Source organism: Acomys minous (assembly GCF_964271855.1).
Source record: "Acomys minous genome assembly, chromosome: 2".
Classification (NCBI taxonomy): domain Eukaryota; kingdom Metazoa; phylum Chordata; class Mammalia; order Rodentia; family Muridae; genus Acomys; species Acomys minous.
This window is the reverse complement of record NC_140484.1, coordinates 135620591-135640320: the sequence shown is the minus strand read 5'-3', so window position 1 is coordinate 135640320 and position 19730 is coordinate 135620591. Positions and strand designations below refer to the sequence as shown.

The following is a 19730-nucleotide window of genomic DNA, read 5'->3' as shown; positions in this document are numbered from 1 at the left end:
CAGGAACAATCTAAATGAAATACCCTCAATATCATAGCATCAAATATATAAAATAATCATTAAGAGACCTAGAGAGACTGACAGAATACAGTGTAATAATTAATAGAAGACATCAACACCTCCTTTTCCATTTGATGATATTATAATACCAGTTTGACCATAGTCTGTAAAACATTCAACAGCAAAATGGAGTTAGTTACACTTCACTTTGGACCAATTATACCCAGTAGACATCTGAAAGATTAAATCGAGGAACTGCAGAACATACATTCTTCTCAACAAGATAAGAACAATTCTGCAGGCATCCAAGATAACTGTTACCACACTTGAATTTTAGGTATGCATAGCTCTTAGACATAGATGCTACGCTTTTCCACAATCTAGGCCACACTTGAAGCTTTTCACAGTTGTCTCATGTTCTGGATGTAAACCCATGTCTCATTACATATTGAATTATATCAGTTTCCCCAGACACAGAGACAACAAATATAGACATCTCTAGAGAATTCATTATCCATCACACTTAAATTGTGATACTCTGCTGTGCTCTGGCTAGTGATGGCGCTGAAAAGAATTGGACGGTGCAAAAAAGAACCATAAATTGGAAATGTTGGCACTGACAGGGTTACAGCCTGTCTCCTTCTTGGCATTCCGATTCCTCTCTAAGGACCACAGGAAGCCTTATTAATTCATCTTGCTTGCTTTCAGAGTTAGAATGATCTCTCATACCAAGAAGAACTCTTCTACAAAATATGTGAGATTGGGGGAAATATAAACAGGAGGACAAAGGAAAACACAGAAAGGATGTTGAGATGCAAAAGGGAGGAAGGAAGGCATCAAAGAGGAGAAGAGAAGACAGAGACCAAGAGAGCTCAGGAAGTATTACATATTCTTTAATGGTTCTCTCTCTTATCCTGTCTCCCCCTGTCCCTGTCTCTCTCTCTTGCTCTCGCTCTCTCCTGTATTCATTCTTGTCCCATCCAATGTGAACTAAAAAAATTAAGGTAAGCAGGCCTTACTTAGGATGGCCCTGACTTTCACTTCAGGTAGCGTCTGCCTACATGTGGCAAAAGGCGATATTAGATATAATTTCAGAATGAAGCTAAAATTTCAGCAGAAAACTTTAAAATGCCCGCTCCGACTCACATAACAGTTACTTTTAAGTATGTTTTTACATACTATGCCTCAAACCTACTTTACAAGCTCCCCAGACTTTTAAGTTAAAAAGTAGCCCTATGAATTGCAACTTTAAAAAATAAAATAAAAATGCTGGAAATCATGTCATGTCCCTATGGGTGAGTTGGAAATTACATGTTCAGAAGCAATAGAAAATGATGGGTCAAAATCAAGCAAAAGCTACAGTATGGTGCCTTGTAAGATGAGAGATAGTAGCACGCAAAATATCCAAAACAAAACCAAAAAATAAAACAAGAATAGAATGTTTTATCAAATGTTGTATAAACTTTGGACATTTATAATGTAAATGTGGCTGCATACTCGTATAGCTTGCTGAAGTTCTAGGATTTCATTTGCACCTTACCTGGAGAAGGTTTTATTTCAGAATTGACACTGGAGTGAATATGGAACGCATCATATAGTCCACACTACCAGAGGAACTTGACAGTAGAGCAAAGATAAAAGGCAATTCACACATTGATACATTGGGTCTTCACTATGTGACGAAGAGATGAATCTGACATATCTCATTTCGGGGGTGTGTGTGTGTGTGTGTGTGTGTGTCTGTGTGTCTGTGTGTGTGTGTCTGTGTGTGTTTACTTTTTAATTGTTAATTTTAGGTTACTATGGATACTGAGGAACTTCATCACGGCCTCTTCGTACATTTGTGTCATTAAAGCTTTTTGTCACTCACTTCCCTCCTCAATCACTTCTTCTCATGTCACTCTCTCCAAGCTGATTCATTCTCCTGCCCCAGTTAATTCCAACATCTGCTTCCATCGTGTTGTATTCTGCTACCCTCTCAGATTTCCACTCCTCTTAAGATCTTCTCTTTCCCTCTCAAGATCATATGGAGCTTTAATGGGTTTGAATTTGGGAAGCTGAAGGGAAGTTCTTGATGGAGTAAGTAGATATCCTACTTTAATGTTAACTGACAAAGCAATGGAGATTATGAGATAGAAATGAAGAACAGATTATGGTGTGAGTATACCTAAGCACTTAACAATTTTGTTGGTTCGTTTGTTGTATTAATCGTTGCTACTCTTATCATTTGCAGTTCCCTCCCCTCCTCCCCCAGATCTGGGTCTTGTCAATGCCTCCCTCATTAGAGAGTAACTGAGGAACTGGATTGCACTCTAACAGTCAGCTCGATGGAAACCTCAAACTCCAGCAGCATTGTGTCCACCACATTCTACCTCACAGGCATCCCTGGCTATGAGGAATTTCACCACTGGATTTCTATCCCATTCTGCCTCCTCTACATTGTTGGAGTAACAGGAAACTGCATGATCTTGCACGTTGTGCGGACAGACCCCAGGCTCCACGAGCCCATGTATTACTTCCTAGCTATGCTTTCCCTCACTGACATGGCCATGTCCCTGCCCACAATGATTTCACTTTTCAGGGTGTTGTGGTCTATTTCACGAGAAATCCAGTTCAATATTTGTGTGGTCCAAATGTTTCTGATTCATACTTTTTCCTTTACTGAGTCCTCTGTGCTCTTGGCCATGGCCCTTGACAGGTATGTGGCTATCTGCCATCCTCTGCGATATGCTACCATCCTCACCCCGAAACTTATCGCCAAGATTGGAATGGCTGCTCTGCTCAGGAGTTCTATTTCAATAATTCCACTTATGGCCCGTCTAGCATTCTTTCCCTTCTGTGGCTCCCACGTTCTTTCCCATTCCTACTGTCTGCACCAGGACATGATCCATCTTGCTTGTACTGACATCAGATTCAATGTTATATATGGACTAGTCCTCATTACGTTGCTGTGGGGCATGGACTCCCTGGGAATTTTTGTATCTTATGTTTTTATCCTTCACTCAGTGTTAAAAATTGCATCCCGCGAGGGTAGGCTCAAGGCACTGAACACGTGTGCATCGCACATCTGTGCTGTGCTCATTCTCTATGTACCCATGATAGGATTATCTATTGTCCATCGTTTTGCCAAACACTCCTCTCCCCTCATTCACATCTTCATGGCTCATATCTACTTATTGGTTCCGCCAGTGCTTAACCCAATCATCTATAGCGTGAAGACCAAACAGATCCGCCAAGGAATCCTCCATTTGATATGTTCTCCCCAAGTCAGTTCTATCACAAGGTAGGCACGTCAGCATGACAAGAAAGGTATCAGTACGTGTGATGCGAATCATGGTGAATTGTCTGATTCAGGTATACTGCATATATAGTTGTCAACAGTAACAGAAACAAGTAAACAAAGAATCACAATGAGACTCTGAAGGAACATGCTTCTGTCCACTGTGTCTAGCAAGGCTGTCTTCACATATGCTACGTAAATCTTCTTCAGTTGTGTTTGCAGAGCAGTGTGTTGGTAGTAATTTCCATTTATTCTCTCCCACTTCCATCTTCAAACTTTGCTCAAGATGTCTTATCTGCGAATATTATATCCTCGTATTCCTTTGCCTCTTGATACCTTATTCTATAATTATTATGTATGTAAAAAAGTTGGTGAATTGTTATCTAGAAATAAGAATGTACTGTAGCTTAGGGTTCACATCACCAATACTCATGCATCTTAGTATCAATTTCAAATATTTATAGGTACATCTCTTCCCTATCTGAAATTTAGTTTCTTTAGGAACAGGAAAGGGCAGCCTCAAATCTTGTCACTTAATTGTTGGTATTTTTTGTTTGTTTTGTGATGCCTAGGCCATGGCGCATGCAAAGACAATCCTCTACCGGTGCGATACATCTCTAGCCTAATAAGTTTAAGTTTAAAGAAAAGTGAGGGCAATTTTAAAAAATTTTCTAATTGTCATATGACATTGTAAAGATAATATTATAATCCATTGAATTAAATATGCCCTAATAAAGTAAATAATTCAAGTTTTTAAAATATAAAGATACTGATGTGAAAGTTCTTACAAGGTATGTTAGCAAGAAATAGATAACACAGGTCTTTGAATATTCATCTAGACCTAGAAATTTTTCAATATGTAAAGCCAGTATTTCTTATAATTTTGAAGTTTTTTAGTGTGCAGCTATGTATAGAGTGGGATAATGATTCCTTCAATATTATTAGGTTTTCTTAGATCATGTATCTACAGTAAGAAAACAGGCATACAAGCAGGGCAACCAAGATGGAGAAATAAGTTAAGACTCAAGTCCTATAGTAATGTGAATCAAAAGTAGATAATGTATTTCACACGCATTTTTGTAACTATTAAATAGGAATTGTGACAACTGGATTGTGCTTGTTTAAAAGGACAAAGTTACTGTATGTAAAATGGCTGTGAAATAAATTAGTCCTTGAAAAAAGAATGACTCATTTATATATTCATTTTAAAATCAATAATTGTCAAGAGGCCACATTTTATATAGTAAAATCCATTTTAACAATTTAAAATTAAAATCTTCAAATTTTAAGCACTTGATGTCAACTCTGAAAAATCCTCAGACTTTTGTTTGCACTTTAACTTTGGTTTGGTTGTATCTGTTTACCCTCTTTATATTGGTCCTGTTTACTACCCCATACTGAAAAAATATATATATACATATATATATATATGTATATATATGCATATATATAATAAAGCAAGAGATATTAATATCAAAATTTAATAATTCACTTTATAATATGATACATCTTTAAAATCAAACTGACTTCGTGAAGGTATTTTAAAAGATTTATTTTTTTCATTTTATGTGTATGAATGCTTGCCTGCCTGCATACATATGTACCACATGAGAGAATTATGCCTAGTGAGGCCAGAAGAGGGTATAGAATTCCCTGGAAATGAATTTACAGATAGCTTTGGGCCACCATCTGTGTTCTGGGAATCAAACCTGAGTCTTCTGCAGGAACAGGAAGTTCTCTTAAGTGTCAAACCTTTTTTCCAGCTCCTTTAAGAATAATATTTACAAAGAATATGATCATTGAACATTGAATCAATAATATTTTACAGTCATTATATAAGTAACACCTTCAGGGACAATTTTATTTTTAAGTTACATATGTTGAGCATATTGAATACAGAGAGAAGAAACAAGACATTCCTGTGTACATGGGAATTACTTCACAGTAGGATGGTACAAGGTCAAAATAATGACAAATGGATACCCAATAAACTCTGAGTTTATAATCTTTGTGAAATTATTATTTTCTTTGCTGTACATTAGAACTCAGTGTTTCAGATCCTGTGTAAGTTCTGGAATAGCCTGTTAACTTTAGAATGAATATATTTACTAAACTTATCTGTTAGCATTCACATAATATTCTACATGGATTAAATCTTTAATGTGTACACCACTGTAGCTAAGCAGCACGGACCTGTCTTCAGATAGCATGCATTGTAAAGAGCATTTCCTATCAGCACTGGGGAATTGACAGGACCCCACATTTGCTTTTGTGTCCAGATGTTTGCACACAACCACACTGTTTTCTCTTCACATGTATAGACATGGAGTCTTCTATAGCCCAGGACCACAACTGCCCATCAACATAACTGACTGCAGACCACGACCACCAACTTTTCGACTGAGGATTTGGTCCCAGAACCACAGCTCTCTTGTATCCCAACCATTCCCAGGTCAAGGGCTTTATAGTGACACTGAAGTAGGAAGCAATCCTCTAAAGATTTATGTGGAGTACAGTTTATTTTAGTTACTACACTAGTATTATACATGTTAAGATAGTTGAAAGAAAGATCCATTTGTAGATAGAAAAATCGCAACTGTGTTCTTTAAGAATAGGCATTGTCACTATCTTCATCAAACTTAAGAAACTAACTTAATAAAGCTATTAATTAATTCTGTGTGGTAGAATTCCCATATATGTAATGATCACTATCAGATTTATTAAAAATATGGATACTTGTAAGAATAACTAAGATCTGATGTTTCAAAAATGTCACTACATGCTCAGATGTAACCAATAGTCAGCAGCAGCCCAGTCTCCATGTGGGTGCCCTAGTAGAGGAACAGGGGCTGCCTCTGTCAAAGACTCTGTTGCCCGATCTTCAAGCACTTCTTCCTAGCAGGGAGGCCTTCCCAGGCCACAGAGGAAGAGGAAGCAGGCAATCATGATGCCACTTGGTAGACTGGGGTCAGTTGGTAGGGGAGGAGGAATATCCCTTTCTGAGAATTAGAGGAGGGGGATGGGAGAAAGACTAAGGGAGGGTGGGACTGGGAGGAGATGAAGGAGCAGCCTACAACTAGGATGTAAAGCAAATAAATTAAAAATAAAGACATTTAAATCAAAGAGAGAAAAATGTCACTTACAACAATAGCAAACTCTGACTAGGTGCTTACTTCCTGCTATGTGTCCCACAAAACATTTTATATCATGAAAAAAAATGTGCTTGAGAAAAGTAGCCAAATAGAAAAAATATTGCTCTCTGCTATTCTTTTAAAAAATATTAATTAACTAACTTTACATCTTGACCACATTTTCCCCTACTACTTTCTTCCCATCCTTTCCTCCACCTGCCATCTACTTCCTACATCTATTTATCCTCTCTTTTTTTTCTTCAGAAAAGGGCAGGCCTCCCATGGATGTCAACCAGCACTGGCATAGCAAGTTGCAGTAAGACTAGGCACCTCCTCTCCTATTGAGGCTAGAGGAGACAGCTCAGCAGGAGGAAGTGTCCTGAAGGCAGGTACAGAGTCAGAGACCGCCCATGCTTCTGCTGTTAGGAGTCCCACTTGAAGCTCAAGCTACACAAATGTAACATGTGTGTAGAGGGCCTAGGTCAGACCCAGGCCTATGCTCTCCTCTCTTCGAATATGTTGGTAAATTTTAATATATTACACTTCGTAGTCATTGATGAAAATAAATATTAAATAAAGGATTTCTGTTTCCTTAGATACTTGCATGCTTACACACACACACACACACACACACACACACACACACACACACCACAAAATTAAAATAAAAATCTCCAAAAAAAAAAGGTAAAAGAAGCAGAGAAATAAATATTGAGGAGGACAAATTGTTACAAGCAAGCCTGACTCCGTGACAGGCTTCACTTCTCCACTTTACTTCACTAGGCATGAGTTTCTGTTTCTCAGAATTCAGGAAAACAATTCCTGAAAGAACCATAATTCAGAGGCAGCCAATCAGCTTACAGGTCAGGTTGACCAGAAACTATGCCTATATTAGTTTATGGACCTGCTGTTCCCAGGAAAGAACACAGCTGGCTGTAACCAATCCAATTAAAGGTCAACTCCTGAGGAGACTCCAAACCTCAATGACTCAACAAAATCCCAAGTAACTAGGAAGAGTGCCAATCTTGCACGCCCTCCTATACTCCAACTCACTTCTAACCAATCAATCTGACAGTCATAACAAGACCCTTTGACTGTCTATAAATCGAGCCTGTGTGCTCACTTCAAGGTCACTATTTTGAAAAAGGTGGTGATCCTTGCATGCTGGAATCTCTGCAGAATAAAGGCTCTTTGCTTTTGCATACTGCCTGAGTCTGGGGTCTTTCTTCAGCAGCTCACCTGGACCCTAACAATATGAAACAACGACCACAACTCAAACCTCAAAGTCTAGTGACCCACGCCAACCAGTAAGGCTCTACTTTCTTACAGTTCCATAGACTCTAAGAATAGTGACACCTTATGACTAAGCTGTCAAACACATAAGCTGGTGGGTAACATGTTGCATTCAAACCTTAAACCAATGATCTCTAAAGAAAAGGAACATAAACACATTCCACTTAGGAGCTCTGTGGAGCTCACAAGGCTAGTATTGCTATGCCTAAGGACATTGCCATTACCAGTGGGTGGCTCTGCCCCAGGCCTCTCTTTGCTCACAGGCCATGTCAGAGAATGTACTAGGACATTAAACATTCAGTTTAAATTTAAAAATGACACTTATGTCTTCATATAGTATAATTTTAAGTGTATCCATATATTAGTAAAAGTTATCTTTTAGTATTGGTATGAAGCTTTTACCTGTATATAGGCATGCATGCATGCATGCATGAATTCCTGGGGCCCAGAGAAGTCTAAAATGGTAGCATGTCTCTGTAACTGGAGTTACAGTTTATTGTGAGCCTACATATGGATGCTGAGGATTGAACCTAGGTCCATTACAAGAGAAACCAGTGCTCATAGTTGTTGAACATCTCTCCAGACCTTGAATGTATAGAGCTGAAAGAAGCAGGCATAGCCCGATAAAAATCTTAGCCCTTTTCCTGGGAGAAGTGGCACAAAAGTGTGAATCCAGTCTCGGGGAATGCTGTTCACTAACAACCTATGAGCTTTGTGGGATTCACAGGGTTAACATGGTGGTGCAGGGGGACATTGTGCTGTTCTGTGTTTCCCCCAGTCTTCATCCTGGTTTCCTTTGATCTTCTGTCCCTGAGGGACCATCAGCTTTCCAAGTGTGAGTGGCCTCTTGGGAAGTGGACTACTATATTACAAGCAACCATAGCCATCAACCTGACTCAGAGTCCATGCTGTTTAAGGAAATAGTCCTTTCTTAATATCTTCTGCATCTAGAGGTTAAAGGAGTATTCAAGATGAAGATAAGTCAAATGGGAAGCAGATACACATAAATGGTAGTACATAGTTTAATCATTTTATTTGGCAGGCAAGTAGAGTATATTTAATAATATATTGTTCACAGAAGGACCTCATTAATTTGTCACAAGACTATTTCAGTTCATTAATTTATAATATAAATGATTTGAAAAGAACACATCCCCAAAAGACTATTGAAATAAATGGTGTTTGGACCATAACTGTGAATGAACAGATCATTTACAGAGAAATGGAAACTTTAAATACAAGATAAACCAACCATGGAGTTATTATCATACTATAGAGGACGCAGAGATTGTCCCTGAGAATTTATTGTGACTTTGTTGGATTTCAATAAATCCTTTTGGTGCACAAATCTGAGGAATGAGACTGAAAATAGACAGAAATGAGAAGGTAAGAACTTTAGCAGAAATCCAGTTAGCAGCTGCTGAGGGGATGCTTGCATCAAGTAAACCCAGCAATAAGCATCTCAGTAGTGGCTCTGCCATGGAAGAAAATGTAGTGTAATGGTAGGGTTGTGAATTCAGTTACGGTTCTGTGTATTATTAAAATACATTAAGATAAAATTAGGCTAAAAACGAATATTGTCTTTTATGCTTACAATATATTTTGTATCTAATATGTATTAGATTAAAAACATGCTTTTATCTTTTAATTGAGTCTCCCTCTCTTAAAGAGCTAGTTTCAGGTAAGGAATTTTATTCAATGACTGCGAAACAAAGTCCAGGTGCTTTGTTTGAAAGTACTTTTTGTGTTTGCATTCTAATGAGAGATAGAAAGAAAGGGTGTGAATTTAGGTATGTGGGTTACATGGGGAGGAATGGGGAGGTCTTGGGTGAGGGGAGACCAACCAAAATATGTTATAAGCAAAATTTATCTTCAGTAAAACAAAGATTATATGGACAAGCACGAAATAGAAGTGTATGAACAGAAATTTAGAGGTGAGGGCATTTTCTGCAACACCCTTTTTGCTGCTGCTGCTGCTGCTGCTAATAAGAATGAGACTCCCACAGTAAATTACTTGTCTCCAAACTCCATTAGAAGGAAGCTTGGGTGACAGAGATGATTTACTTAGGAGGAGAAGGGATCATCAAAGCAGAGCACACGTAGGGTCTGTAAAAAAAAAAAACTTATCCAAGTGGAACCACATTCATTTTTTAATAAATTGCACATCTTATCCTCATGGAGGTAACATTACTAGAAAGAAAATACTTTATTGCACTCACATGTGTTTGCCAAGGGTAAGTATGTTTATTTATACTTTAGCAAAGTTTTCCTCCTAAATTTCATGGCTATATTTCTAGGCCAGCTGATTTTCTTAGTACCATCACAAAGCACGTGTATCTGATTATTATTATTATGGTCTTAAAGCTACCATTAGCCTCAGGCGTGTTTGACTCTCTCAGAGTCAAGGAGGAGAGTTGGCCATGGCTTAACAACTCTCAGAGAGGACTGTGCTATATGGCAGCTTATACAGAGAAATTGTTTAGTGAAAACATAGTAAAATATATTCTAACTTGAGAGATCAAGATGTATATTTTTGCTTTCATTTCTTAACTTTATGTAGTGCCATCAGCTTCACATTCCATGAATTAATTTAAAAACTTTAAAATTTTTCCTATTATGATGAAAAATATTTTCTAAGTTTTTTCATGTTTTTGATACGTTCCTAATGACTTTTCAGTTCCTCACAAAAATATGCCAGAAAAATGATTTACGTTGGTCCTGTGCAGCAAATGATTAAGCACTGAATGTGGATGCCATGTTAGTTTTTCCCCTTGAAACTACTATTGGGACAGTCAGACATTAATAAGTCTCGTTGAGAATGTTCGAAATGATGCGCTATGAAGACTTTTAGTTAATATTCCACAATGTGAGTGGTAGGTGAAAACCAGACTCCAAGAAGGACAGAAGACTATGTTAGAAACTGCAGAATACAGTAAGGAGAAGAGGCTTAAACAGTCTTGGTACTGAAAGCAACACTGAATTTCTAAGACTTTGATCCACACTGTCACTACAAAGGATGGATACCAGAGCTAGAGGAAGGGCCTGTGACTCAGCTAGGGAACTGAATTTTTTTTTTTGCCAATAATTTGAGGCCATCTCACTGCACAGAAATAAATAATAGCTTCATTTATATTTTTATGGTAACTTCTCCACCCGGAGATGTTCATATGGAGTTAATATTGTTAAGTAAAAATTAAGTAGGTCACTGTTTGAAATCACCATCTTCCTGTTCTGAGAGCCCAGATTGAAAATCACCATGGTCTCACTCATAATAAACTTCCAATCCACTCAAATGGATAGTATTGCCTCCTAAGCCGGGAGACCTGTGCTCAATTCCCTGGCAACACATGGAGAGAAATGACTTCTAAAAGTTGTCTTCTGGCCTACACATGTGTGCACATTGCACAGAATAAAATACAAAGGATAAAGCAGCAACATAACAGTCAAAACTCCCAAATAAGAATCGAGATGACCATTACTCCTTATTTAAAAAGTGTGCCTGCGGTGACCTAATGCCAGCTAATGAGTAATTGCTTATTAATTTGTTTTCCCATCTCCACCTTCTAGGGAGACAAGACTGAAATAATCAATCCACCTTTTTCTGTTTCTTTTTCACCCTTTTCACAACATAAAATCAGCCCCCTCTGCTGATGAAATGTTCATTCTTTTATCCAAAAAAGCATCACCAAGCTCTAAAGTGGAAAATGAAGTAAAAGAAGATCTTTAACTCTGTGGAGTGTTCATGTTTGACAACCTGAAATACACCTAGATTTACCATTGATAGATTATGAAGCAATTAATTTCTATAATTGGATTGTTCAGTTTCAGCAATTTAGCTGGGACTGCAGTATCCTATGATAAGTTGTTTCTTGAAATGTCTGCTTATGGTAGGTGTTCGTGTGTGTATGCTTATGCTTATTCTATTAACTGCCCGAGTAATAGAAAATGAAATATTTGTAATAAGATTTAAAAATCCCTAAGTAAATATAAGATTCTTCTTTGCAAGTACAGATCCTGTGCCTCCAAATGTGGTTCATGTGCTTCTAAAGGTTGAAAAAAAAATTCCTGAGGCTTTACAAAGGTTTGGAGAACAGTCAGAGCTTCGAGGTGGGTTTTATATAGTGACTCTAGATTACCCAAGAAAGACACTTAAAATTAATCTGGCAATCATATTTTCTACGTTTTGGAAAATTTCCTGGTGACTGTATTTTTAAGCTTGTGATTTCTCTAGTTTTAACATGGCAGGCAATGTTACACAACATATTTCATCTTTTTTCCTGGTTGGTATTCCTGGGTTGGAAAACTTTCACTGCTGGATTGGCATCCCTGTCTGTCTCCTGTTTCTCCTGACCTTGCTTGGGAACGGCATAATCATTGCTACTGTCACGCAAGAGCCAAGCCTCCACCAGCCTATGTATTTCTTCCTCTGCATCCTGGCAGCGAATGACATGTGTCTTACTTGCTCTGCAGCTCTAAAGATGCTTGGCACCTTCTGGCTTGATGCACACTGGATCAGCTTTGATGCCTGTCTAACGCAAATGTTTTTTATACACACACTTTGCATCATGGAGTCAGCCATTCTGGTGGCCATGGCTTTTGATCGCTTTGTGGCCATTTGCATCCCACTGCGTTATGCGTCAATCCTGACAACGTCAATGGTGATTAAAATAGGTCTAGTCGGCCTAAGCCGAGCTGTACTTATGATTATGCCATGTCCCGTTCTCATTAAAAGGCTGTTGTACTATACCAAATATGTCATCCATCATGCCTATTGCGAACACATGGCTGTAGTGAAGGTGGCTAATGCTAATACCCATGTGAACAGAATATATGGAATCACAGTGGCCCTTTCAGTGACAATATTCGACCTCGGGCTTATAGCCACATCCTATATAAAAATTCTCCAGGCAGTATTCCGGCTCTCTTCCCAGAATGCGCGCTCTAAAGCACTGGGCACCTGTGCTGCACATGTCTGCACCATCCTAGCCTTCTATGCACCTGCGCTTTTCAGCTTCCTAACTCATCGTTTTGGCAAGAATGTGCCTGCAAGCGTCCATATAATCTTTGCTATCCTTTACCTGCTAGTGTCCCCCACCGTCAATCCTTTGGTGTATGGTGTTAAGACTAAACAGATTCGTGACAGAGTAGTGGGTCTTTTTTTTTTTCCTCAAAAAGAAACATTTTGGCTAGATCTGGGTAGGGGTTTAAAGTTTACCGCCTGTATTGTCCTTGGCTGGTGCCTTAGTTTGAGCAGGACCTTTGGGCCCAAATCTGCCTACCATAATGTTCTACTTGTAGGTTTCTAGGACCCTCTGGATCCTTCTACTTTGCCATTCTCCCATGCTTCTCTCATCCAGAGTCTCAATGGGATGTCCTCCCCTCTGTCTCAGTTTCCTGGTAAGTGAAGGTTTTCATGAATTTCTCACGTACTCTGGTGCCTCACATTTGACCATGTCCCCTGGAGGGGGAGACCTGGTGGCACTCAGAGGAAGGACAGCAGGTTACGGAGAAGAGACTTGATACCCTATGAGCATATACATGGGGAGGTAATCCCCCTCAGGAGAAGTCATAAGGGAGGGGAATAAGGGGAAAATGGAAGGGAGGGAAGAAGGGGAGGATACAAGGGATGGGATAACCATTGAGATGTAACAAGAATGTTTAAATTGGTTATATCAATTTAGTTTGCTTTTGTAGTTTATATATATTTGAAAATTTATGTATCTCTGTCATATTTTCTAATATAATTGAACATAGCTTTTTCATATATTTGCTAATGATACTTTGGACTTCATTGCTGTATCTTGTAATACTTTCCATTTGAATTCTACTGTTACTAGTTGTAGTTTATCTATTTTAGGTTAATTTTGCTAAGTGACTTATAATTTTTTTATAAACAACCAACTATTTGTTTTATTAATTCTTTCCATCATTCTTTTAATATAAAATTCATTAATTTCTATCATGTTATTATTTATTTTTATCTTTTTCTCTTGGAGTTTGGTTGCTCTTACTTGTCTAAGAATCTAGAATGAGTTATTCATTGAAACAAAGTTTTCCTGTTTGCAGCTGATTTAATTCTGTACTTAAGAGACATTAAAATCCCCACAAATAGTGAAGAATCTGATTTTTTTTAAAAAAGTTCAGTAAAGTAGCAGGATAAAGAAGTCCACATTCAAAAAACAAACAGACTACTGTCAATATATCAATATATTCATGCTAGAAAAAAAAAACTGGAAAATAAATTCATTCGCAGTAGATTAAAACAACCCAAAAAAATAACAAAAGCCAATCCTAAATAAACCAAATTAACCAAACCAAAAAGGTGAAAGACTTTTAAGTTCAAAGGGGTAAAATACAGTACAAAATCGAAGGAGATCCTGAGAAACAAGCCGCATTACCATCTCATAGATTGATGGAATTGATATGTACGTTTAAGATGGTAAGAAGGTTAAGATATTCTCAGAAGAAATCAAAACTGACAAAGTGGCCAATTAATGTGATAAATACAGGAAACAATGCCACTTAAGTGCATAAGGAAGAACAAATTACTGACTTAATTTTAGAAATGATCACAGTGTAAAACTAAAGAAAAAATTAAAACAAATCTCTGTATGCCAGGAATGGTGGTGCAGGCCTTTAATACCACCTCTTGGGAGGCAGATGGATATGAGTTCAAGGATAGCCTGGTCTACAAAGTGAGTCCAGGACAACCAAGGATACACAAAGAAACCCTGTCTTGAAAAAAAAATCTTTGTAGTTCATAGATTCTTAAATTGAGTGTCATGCTGCCATTTAGGATGGCATATCTGCATAGGGTTTGCAAAAAATTTGACAGTAGTAAAATGCTTCTGAATTTGCAATGACCAAATAAGAAAACCAAATTAAATGAGTGATGTATCTGAGGAGTTTTGGTAGTGTCTGCCTATGTTGCACTAAGTCATCTGTGCAGTAGCTTTGGCTCTGAAACCAAGCTTGTGTAATTTGTAATATGTATGCAGTCATATCATGAGATGCCAATGATGGGTGCCTGAAACACCTTGGTTATGAACTGAGACCTGTACATGTATTGGATTACACTAAAAGTTTAATTACAGAACATAGGGACTGTAATAGTTTTTTTAACCTCATCCTTCAGAACATGACTAGTTAGTGCTTATTTAAATGTATTGTGCTAAGTTTTTAAAAAGATTTTAAAAGAACATTTATAATTTATTTATCTCTCTCTTTCTCTCTCTTTTAGTGTGCTTGTGTGTGTGTGTGTGTGTGTGTGTGTGTGTGTGTGTGTACGCACACCCGCATGTTTGTGTTTGTATCTGAACACATGTGGGGGCCTGTGGAGGCCAAGAGAGGGAATCATATACCCTGGAACTTTATATCTGGCAGTATCTGATGTTCAGCTAAGTTTTAATGCTTTATGTCAGTCTAAGGAATTGCGTCCTTCTTAATAGTACATAATTTTGCTTAGATTTTAATATCTAGTAAATTCATAAATTCATATGAATCTAGACATTGTGTTAAAATAAATTTCTCTATGACTTATTACATTAATTTTTGATTAGTAAACTTACTATGCATGCTTATGTGAAGTCAGGTTAAAAAGTACTGGAGAGAAAAAGGTTAACAAATGGAAAACCGTAAGAACTGCTGCTCTAGGAGATAAATATAGGCGTCATACAGTCCTTGGGGATATGCTCAGAACCCAAGTTAAGAACTTGGTGCACTTTTTGTGTTAGTCTATGATCCCTGACCACAGCCCTGTGACACAGCGTGAGTGAGTTGAAGGCAGTAGAGTTGCTAAAAACCATGTAATGTTAAAAAGGTAATTCATGAAAGCACCATGGGTGGGACAAGAAGGACAGGAATTAAACAGATTAAGCAGATCATTGAAATGTGTACAATATGAAGGTCTGGTATGTAAAATTAAAAGTAGCCTGTATAGTAAATCCCAGGTCACTTAAGTGGATTTTGAGAAGAGGATTCAGAGTTCAGGCTTCTTCCTTACAATGATGTTGACTTCATGGCAGAGGAGCAGGAGCCATGTTATTTGTGAAGCTGTGAAAGAGTCCATGCTTTAAAAAGAACGATAAACTGGAGAGTCTGCAATTCCACAGCCACTCATACACACTGAAATGCCCACCACCTACACAGCGTGATTAGACTTATCATCTTCCTAGAGATTAAAACGGTCTCAGAACCTTGAATAGTCACTGGCATCTTAGATCCTATTCTCTAGTTACAGATTTCGTTCTATTTGATGTCTGTAACTTTTATCCTCAAGGATAGTTTTCCAAACAATATTTTGTATCTGATATTAAACGTCACATTTACTATTCATTGGGAACATTACAAGGCTAGTATAATACTACATTAAAAATTAATGAAATTTAATTATTTTATTAAAATATTTTTTATTTTTTAAATTTTTCATATTATTCATTTATTCATATTATACCTAAATGATTGTCCCCTCCCTTGTATCCTCTCATTCTTCCCTCCCTCCTACTTTCCCCTTACTCCCCTCCCCTATGACTGTGACTGAGGGGGACCACTTCCCCCTCTATATGATCATAGAATATCAATCTCTTCTTGGTAGCCTGCTATCCTTCCTCTGAGTGCCACCAGGTCTCCTCCTCCAGGGGACATGGTCAAATATGAGGCACCAGAGTTTGTGTGAAAGTCAGACCCCACTCTCCATTCAACTGTGGAGAATGCCCTGTCCATTGGCTAGATCTGGGTAGGGGTTTGAAGTTTACAGCCTGTATTGTCTTTGGCTGGTGCCATAGTTTGAGCAGGACCCCTGGGCCCAGATCTGCCTATTATTTTTATACACGAGATGAATGAAAATGAGGACATGACCACTCCTAGGTGTGGTTGAGGAGATGGTTTTTATTGTAGATATTAGGGAGAGAGAAAAACCAAAGGCATCTGGAAAAGTAAAGACTGAACATCTGAATACGGCAAGCAGAATAGACTAGGCTATAAGGAGAGAGAGAGAGAGAGAGAGAGAGAGAGAGAGAGAGAGAGAGAGAGAGACAGACAGAGAGAGAGAGAGAGAGACAGAGAGAGAGAGAGAGACAGAGAGAGAGAGACAGGGAGAGAGAGAGAGAGAGAGAGAGAGACAGAGAGAGAGAGAGAGAGAGAGAGAGAGAGAGAGAGAGAGAGAGAGAGACAGAGACAGACAGAGAGAGACAGAGAGACAGAGAGACAGACAGAGAGAAAGAGAGAGAGAGAAAGAGACAGACAGACAGACACAGACAGACACAGACAGGAGCAGCAGAGACAGACAGAGACAGACAAAGAAGGAGGAGACAAATGAAGACTGCATGGAGCCAAGAGTGAAAATGGCTACAATGGCCTAACAGCATGAGATACAGAGAAGAATTGCTGCCTGATTTCCTCTCCTCATTTTACAACTGTCCAATTGATACGTATTGAATTCTATTACCTTAATTACTCATTTCATCAGCAACACTGGTAGATTTTATCCATGCAGTTCCCCAAAAGATGCCATCTTTAAGGTTCTTATCTCAGTGATTACCAAGTAAGAACACCGAAACAAGCATGGCAAAGTTAATCCAATGCGTTATCTATTGACATCCATATTTTCAAAAAGTGTATGGCACGAAGTTAAAATATCTCATGCACTTGGAAATTTGTTAAAATTACAAAACTGCACATATCTTGATATAACATAGCTTGACAACAGTACAGAAGACCAAAGTCTAAAAGGAAACATCCTGGGAGAAATGACAACAAAGATAAACACACAGGAGACTGGAGAGACTAAGAGTGGTTAAGAGCACTGGCTGCTCTTACAGAAGACTTGTGATCAAGTCCCACCATATGTATTGTGCCTATCAGCTGTCTGTAATTTTGGTTCTAGGGACTGCTTTCTGGCTTTTATGGACACCAGGCATGCATGTGGTACATAGACATGCACACAAGCAAAATACACACGCATATAAAGTAAAAACAATTCAAGAAGTAAACATCTAGTTTTATAGAATAAGATTATTTCACCAATAATATACCAGGGTAAGGAATCCTGGTAGAGAACACACAAGAGACTGAGTGGACTACCAAGTATCTGAAACATTTCAATGGGGGAACAATCCTTTCAAATGATGCCCAAGTAGGAAACAACTTTTTTGCATCGTTGAGGCCACTGGATTTTTATTGAATTTAAAGGCAGTTTGAGTCATGGTATTTCTGAAATGAAAAATAAATTGTGTAGCACAGATAGTCATGGCTGCACATAAAAAGAATAGTCTTTAGGGACGTAAAGTTGATCCAGTGGTTAGAGTACTTTCTACTTTTCCAGAGTACATGGATTGAAAGCTCACAATCCACATGGTGCCTCAAAACTGTCTGTAACTCAAGTTCTAGGGAGTATGATGCTTAATCCTAATCTCTGTGGGGCATAAAATACTAACACACAGACAGGCAAAACTCTCCCATAATAATAAGTAGAACTTAAAAAGATAAAATGAAATAATAAATTAAAAATACAGTCAAATCTCATCATCTCCTACATCATGAAACTCTTACATAGTGTGTGGAGTAGTCTGGAACCATATAATTTTTACCAATCACTTTGAATGTAAACATGGCAAAGTAATATCAAAACTACAATATGAGCATGTCATAACCAGGAAGTGTAATAGAAAATGAGAGTAGCTATAGTCTACATGATATATCCTCCATGTACCCTAATTTATTGTTAGTTGGCTATGTTACTAAATCTATGTTCTCTAGATTTCTACACTTAACCAGGTTTTTATAGTGTTTCCAAAACCCATTATTCTATCATGTACAAAATTATTCACAGCACACCACATTTTAAGAAAAAAACATCTAAGAAACACATATGCATACTCACTATTCATTTATGCAAGTATGGTAATTATTCCAGATACTAGATCTACAGAACTGATTGCACAAAACTAGCATACTAACTGGTGATCAGATTCACTCATTTTGTGCTTGATTCTAATTTTTCTATTAGGTTTGATTTTATATTAATATTTTTTGCTATATGTGTGCCTGTCCTAAGCTATATCAGATATGTTCTTGAAAAAAAGAAAGTGCATCTAAATATTAATGTATATATTTGAATTTTCATTGTCAAATTAGTACTCATTTAACCAGGATCCAGCTTAAATAAATAATCTTTATTTAACCATCCTAATAATGATGCTGAGTATAATTTAAAATTGTAAAAAAGTGATTGCCTTCAAATTTAATATAATTTACATATATTCAAATAAAGTACATACATAGTACTATCAATGTCACTTGATACAGGATTTAAAAATATTTAGCATGTACACTTACTTTCTGAAAAGTGTTCACTATTAAAAGCTTAATTAACACAGGAATATATCTGTCTTTTATACTGAATTAAAATTCAACCTTTGGGCCACAGGCAAAGGTTAGTTGGGCGGGGGCCACAATCCACATTAGCTGCCATCCCAGGAAAGACTGCAGGACACTGGAGAAGCTTTGGTCTTGGACCTCTCTCTGTCTGCTCTTTTCTGTCCTGGCCCCCATACCAAGGAATCTTGAGGTTCACCCAAGAAGCTTTTGCCTTGGAGATCTCTCAGCCTGCTCCTCTCCTACCTGACGGAACTGGTCACAGTCAGGGAATCCAGCAGAGCTGAGCTGGGTGCAGGCTCCAATACCCCTGCTATTCCCCTGCCTGACCTATGTGAGACACAGACAGGGACCTTATAGGAGAAACCACCAGGCCTGCTAACACCAGAGACAACCAGCTAGCTAGAGGCTAGCACAAGAAAAGAAGCAACACAACACAGAGTCATATGACACCACAGGAATGAGTGGTCCTACTACAGCAAGCCCTGGAGATGCAAACACACAACAAGCACAAGAAGATTTTAAAGCTGAGGTAATGAAAATGATAGAAGCCTTGAAGGAGGAAATGAAATCTCTCAAAAAATGCAGGAAAAATACATTCAAACAGGTGAAGGAATTGAATGGATCCTATGAAGAATTACAGGAAAACATAA

At 38.0% G+C, this 19730-nt stretch overlaps 1 protein-coding gene and 1 pseudogene across 2 annotated transcripts; both read left to right on the top strand.

Annotated features, from left to right (window-relative positions):
* Window positions 1-2327: 2327 nt before the first annotated feature.
* LOC311578522 (olfactory receptor 51G2-like) lies at window positions 2328-3287 on the top strand (the record flags this gene model as incomplete). The annotated part of the gene is made up of 1 exon (XM_084748420.1): window positions 2328-3287. The coding sequence occupies one exon, from the start codon at window positions 2328-2330 to the stop codon at window positions 3285-3287; it is 960 nt and encodes a 319-aa protein (XP_084604546.1).
* Window positions 3288-11942: 8655 nt separating this feature from the next.
* On the top strand, window positions 11943-12852 carry LOC311581429 (olfactory receptor 52P1-like; annotated as a pseudogene). Its single transcript has one exon. The product of its transcript is annotated as an olfactory receptor 52P1-like (transcript).
* Window positions 12853-19730: the final 6878 nt, after the last annotated feature.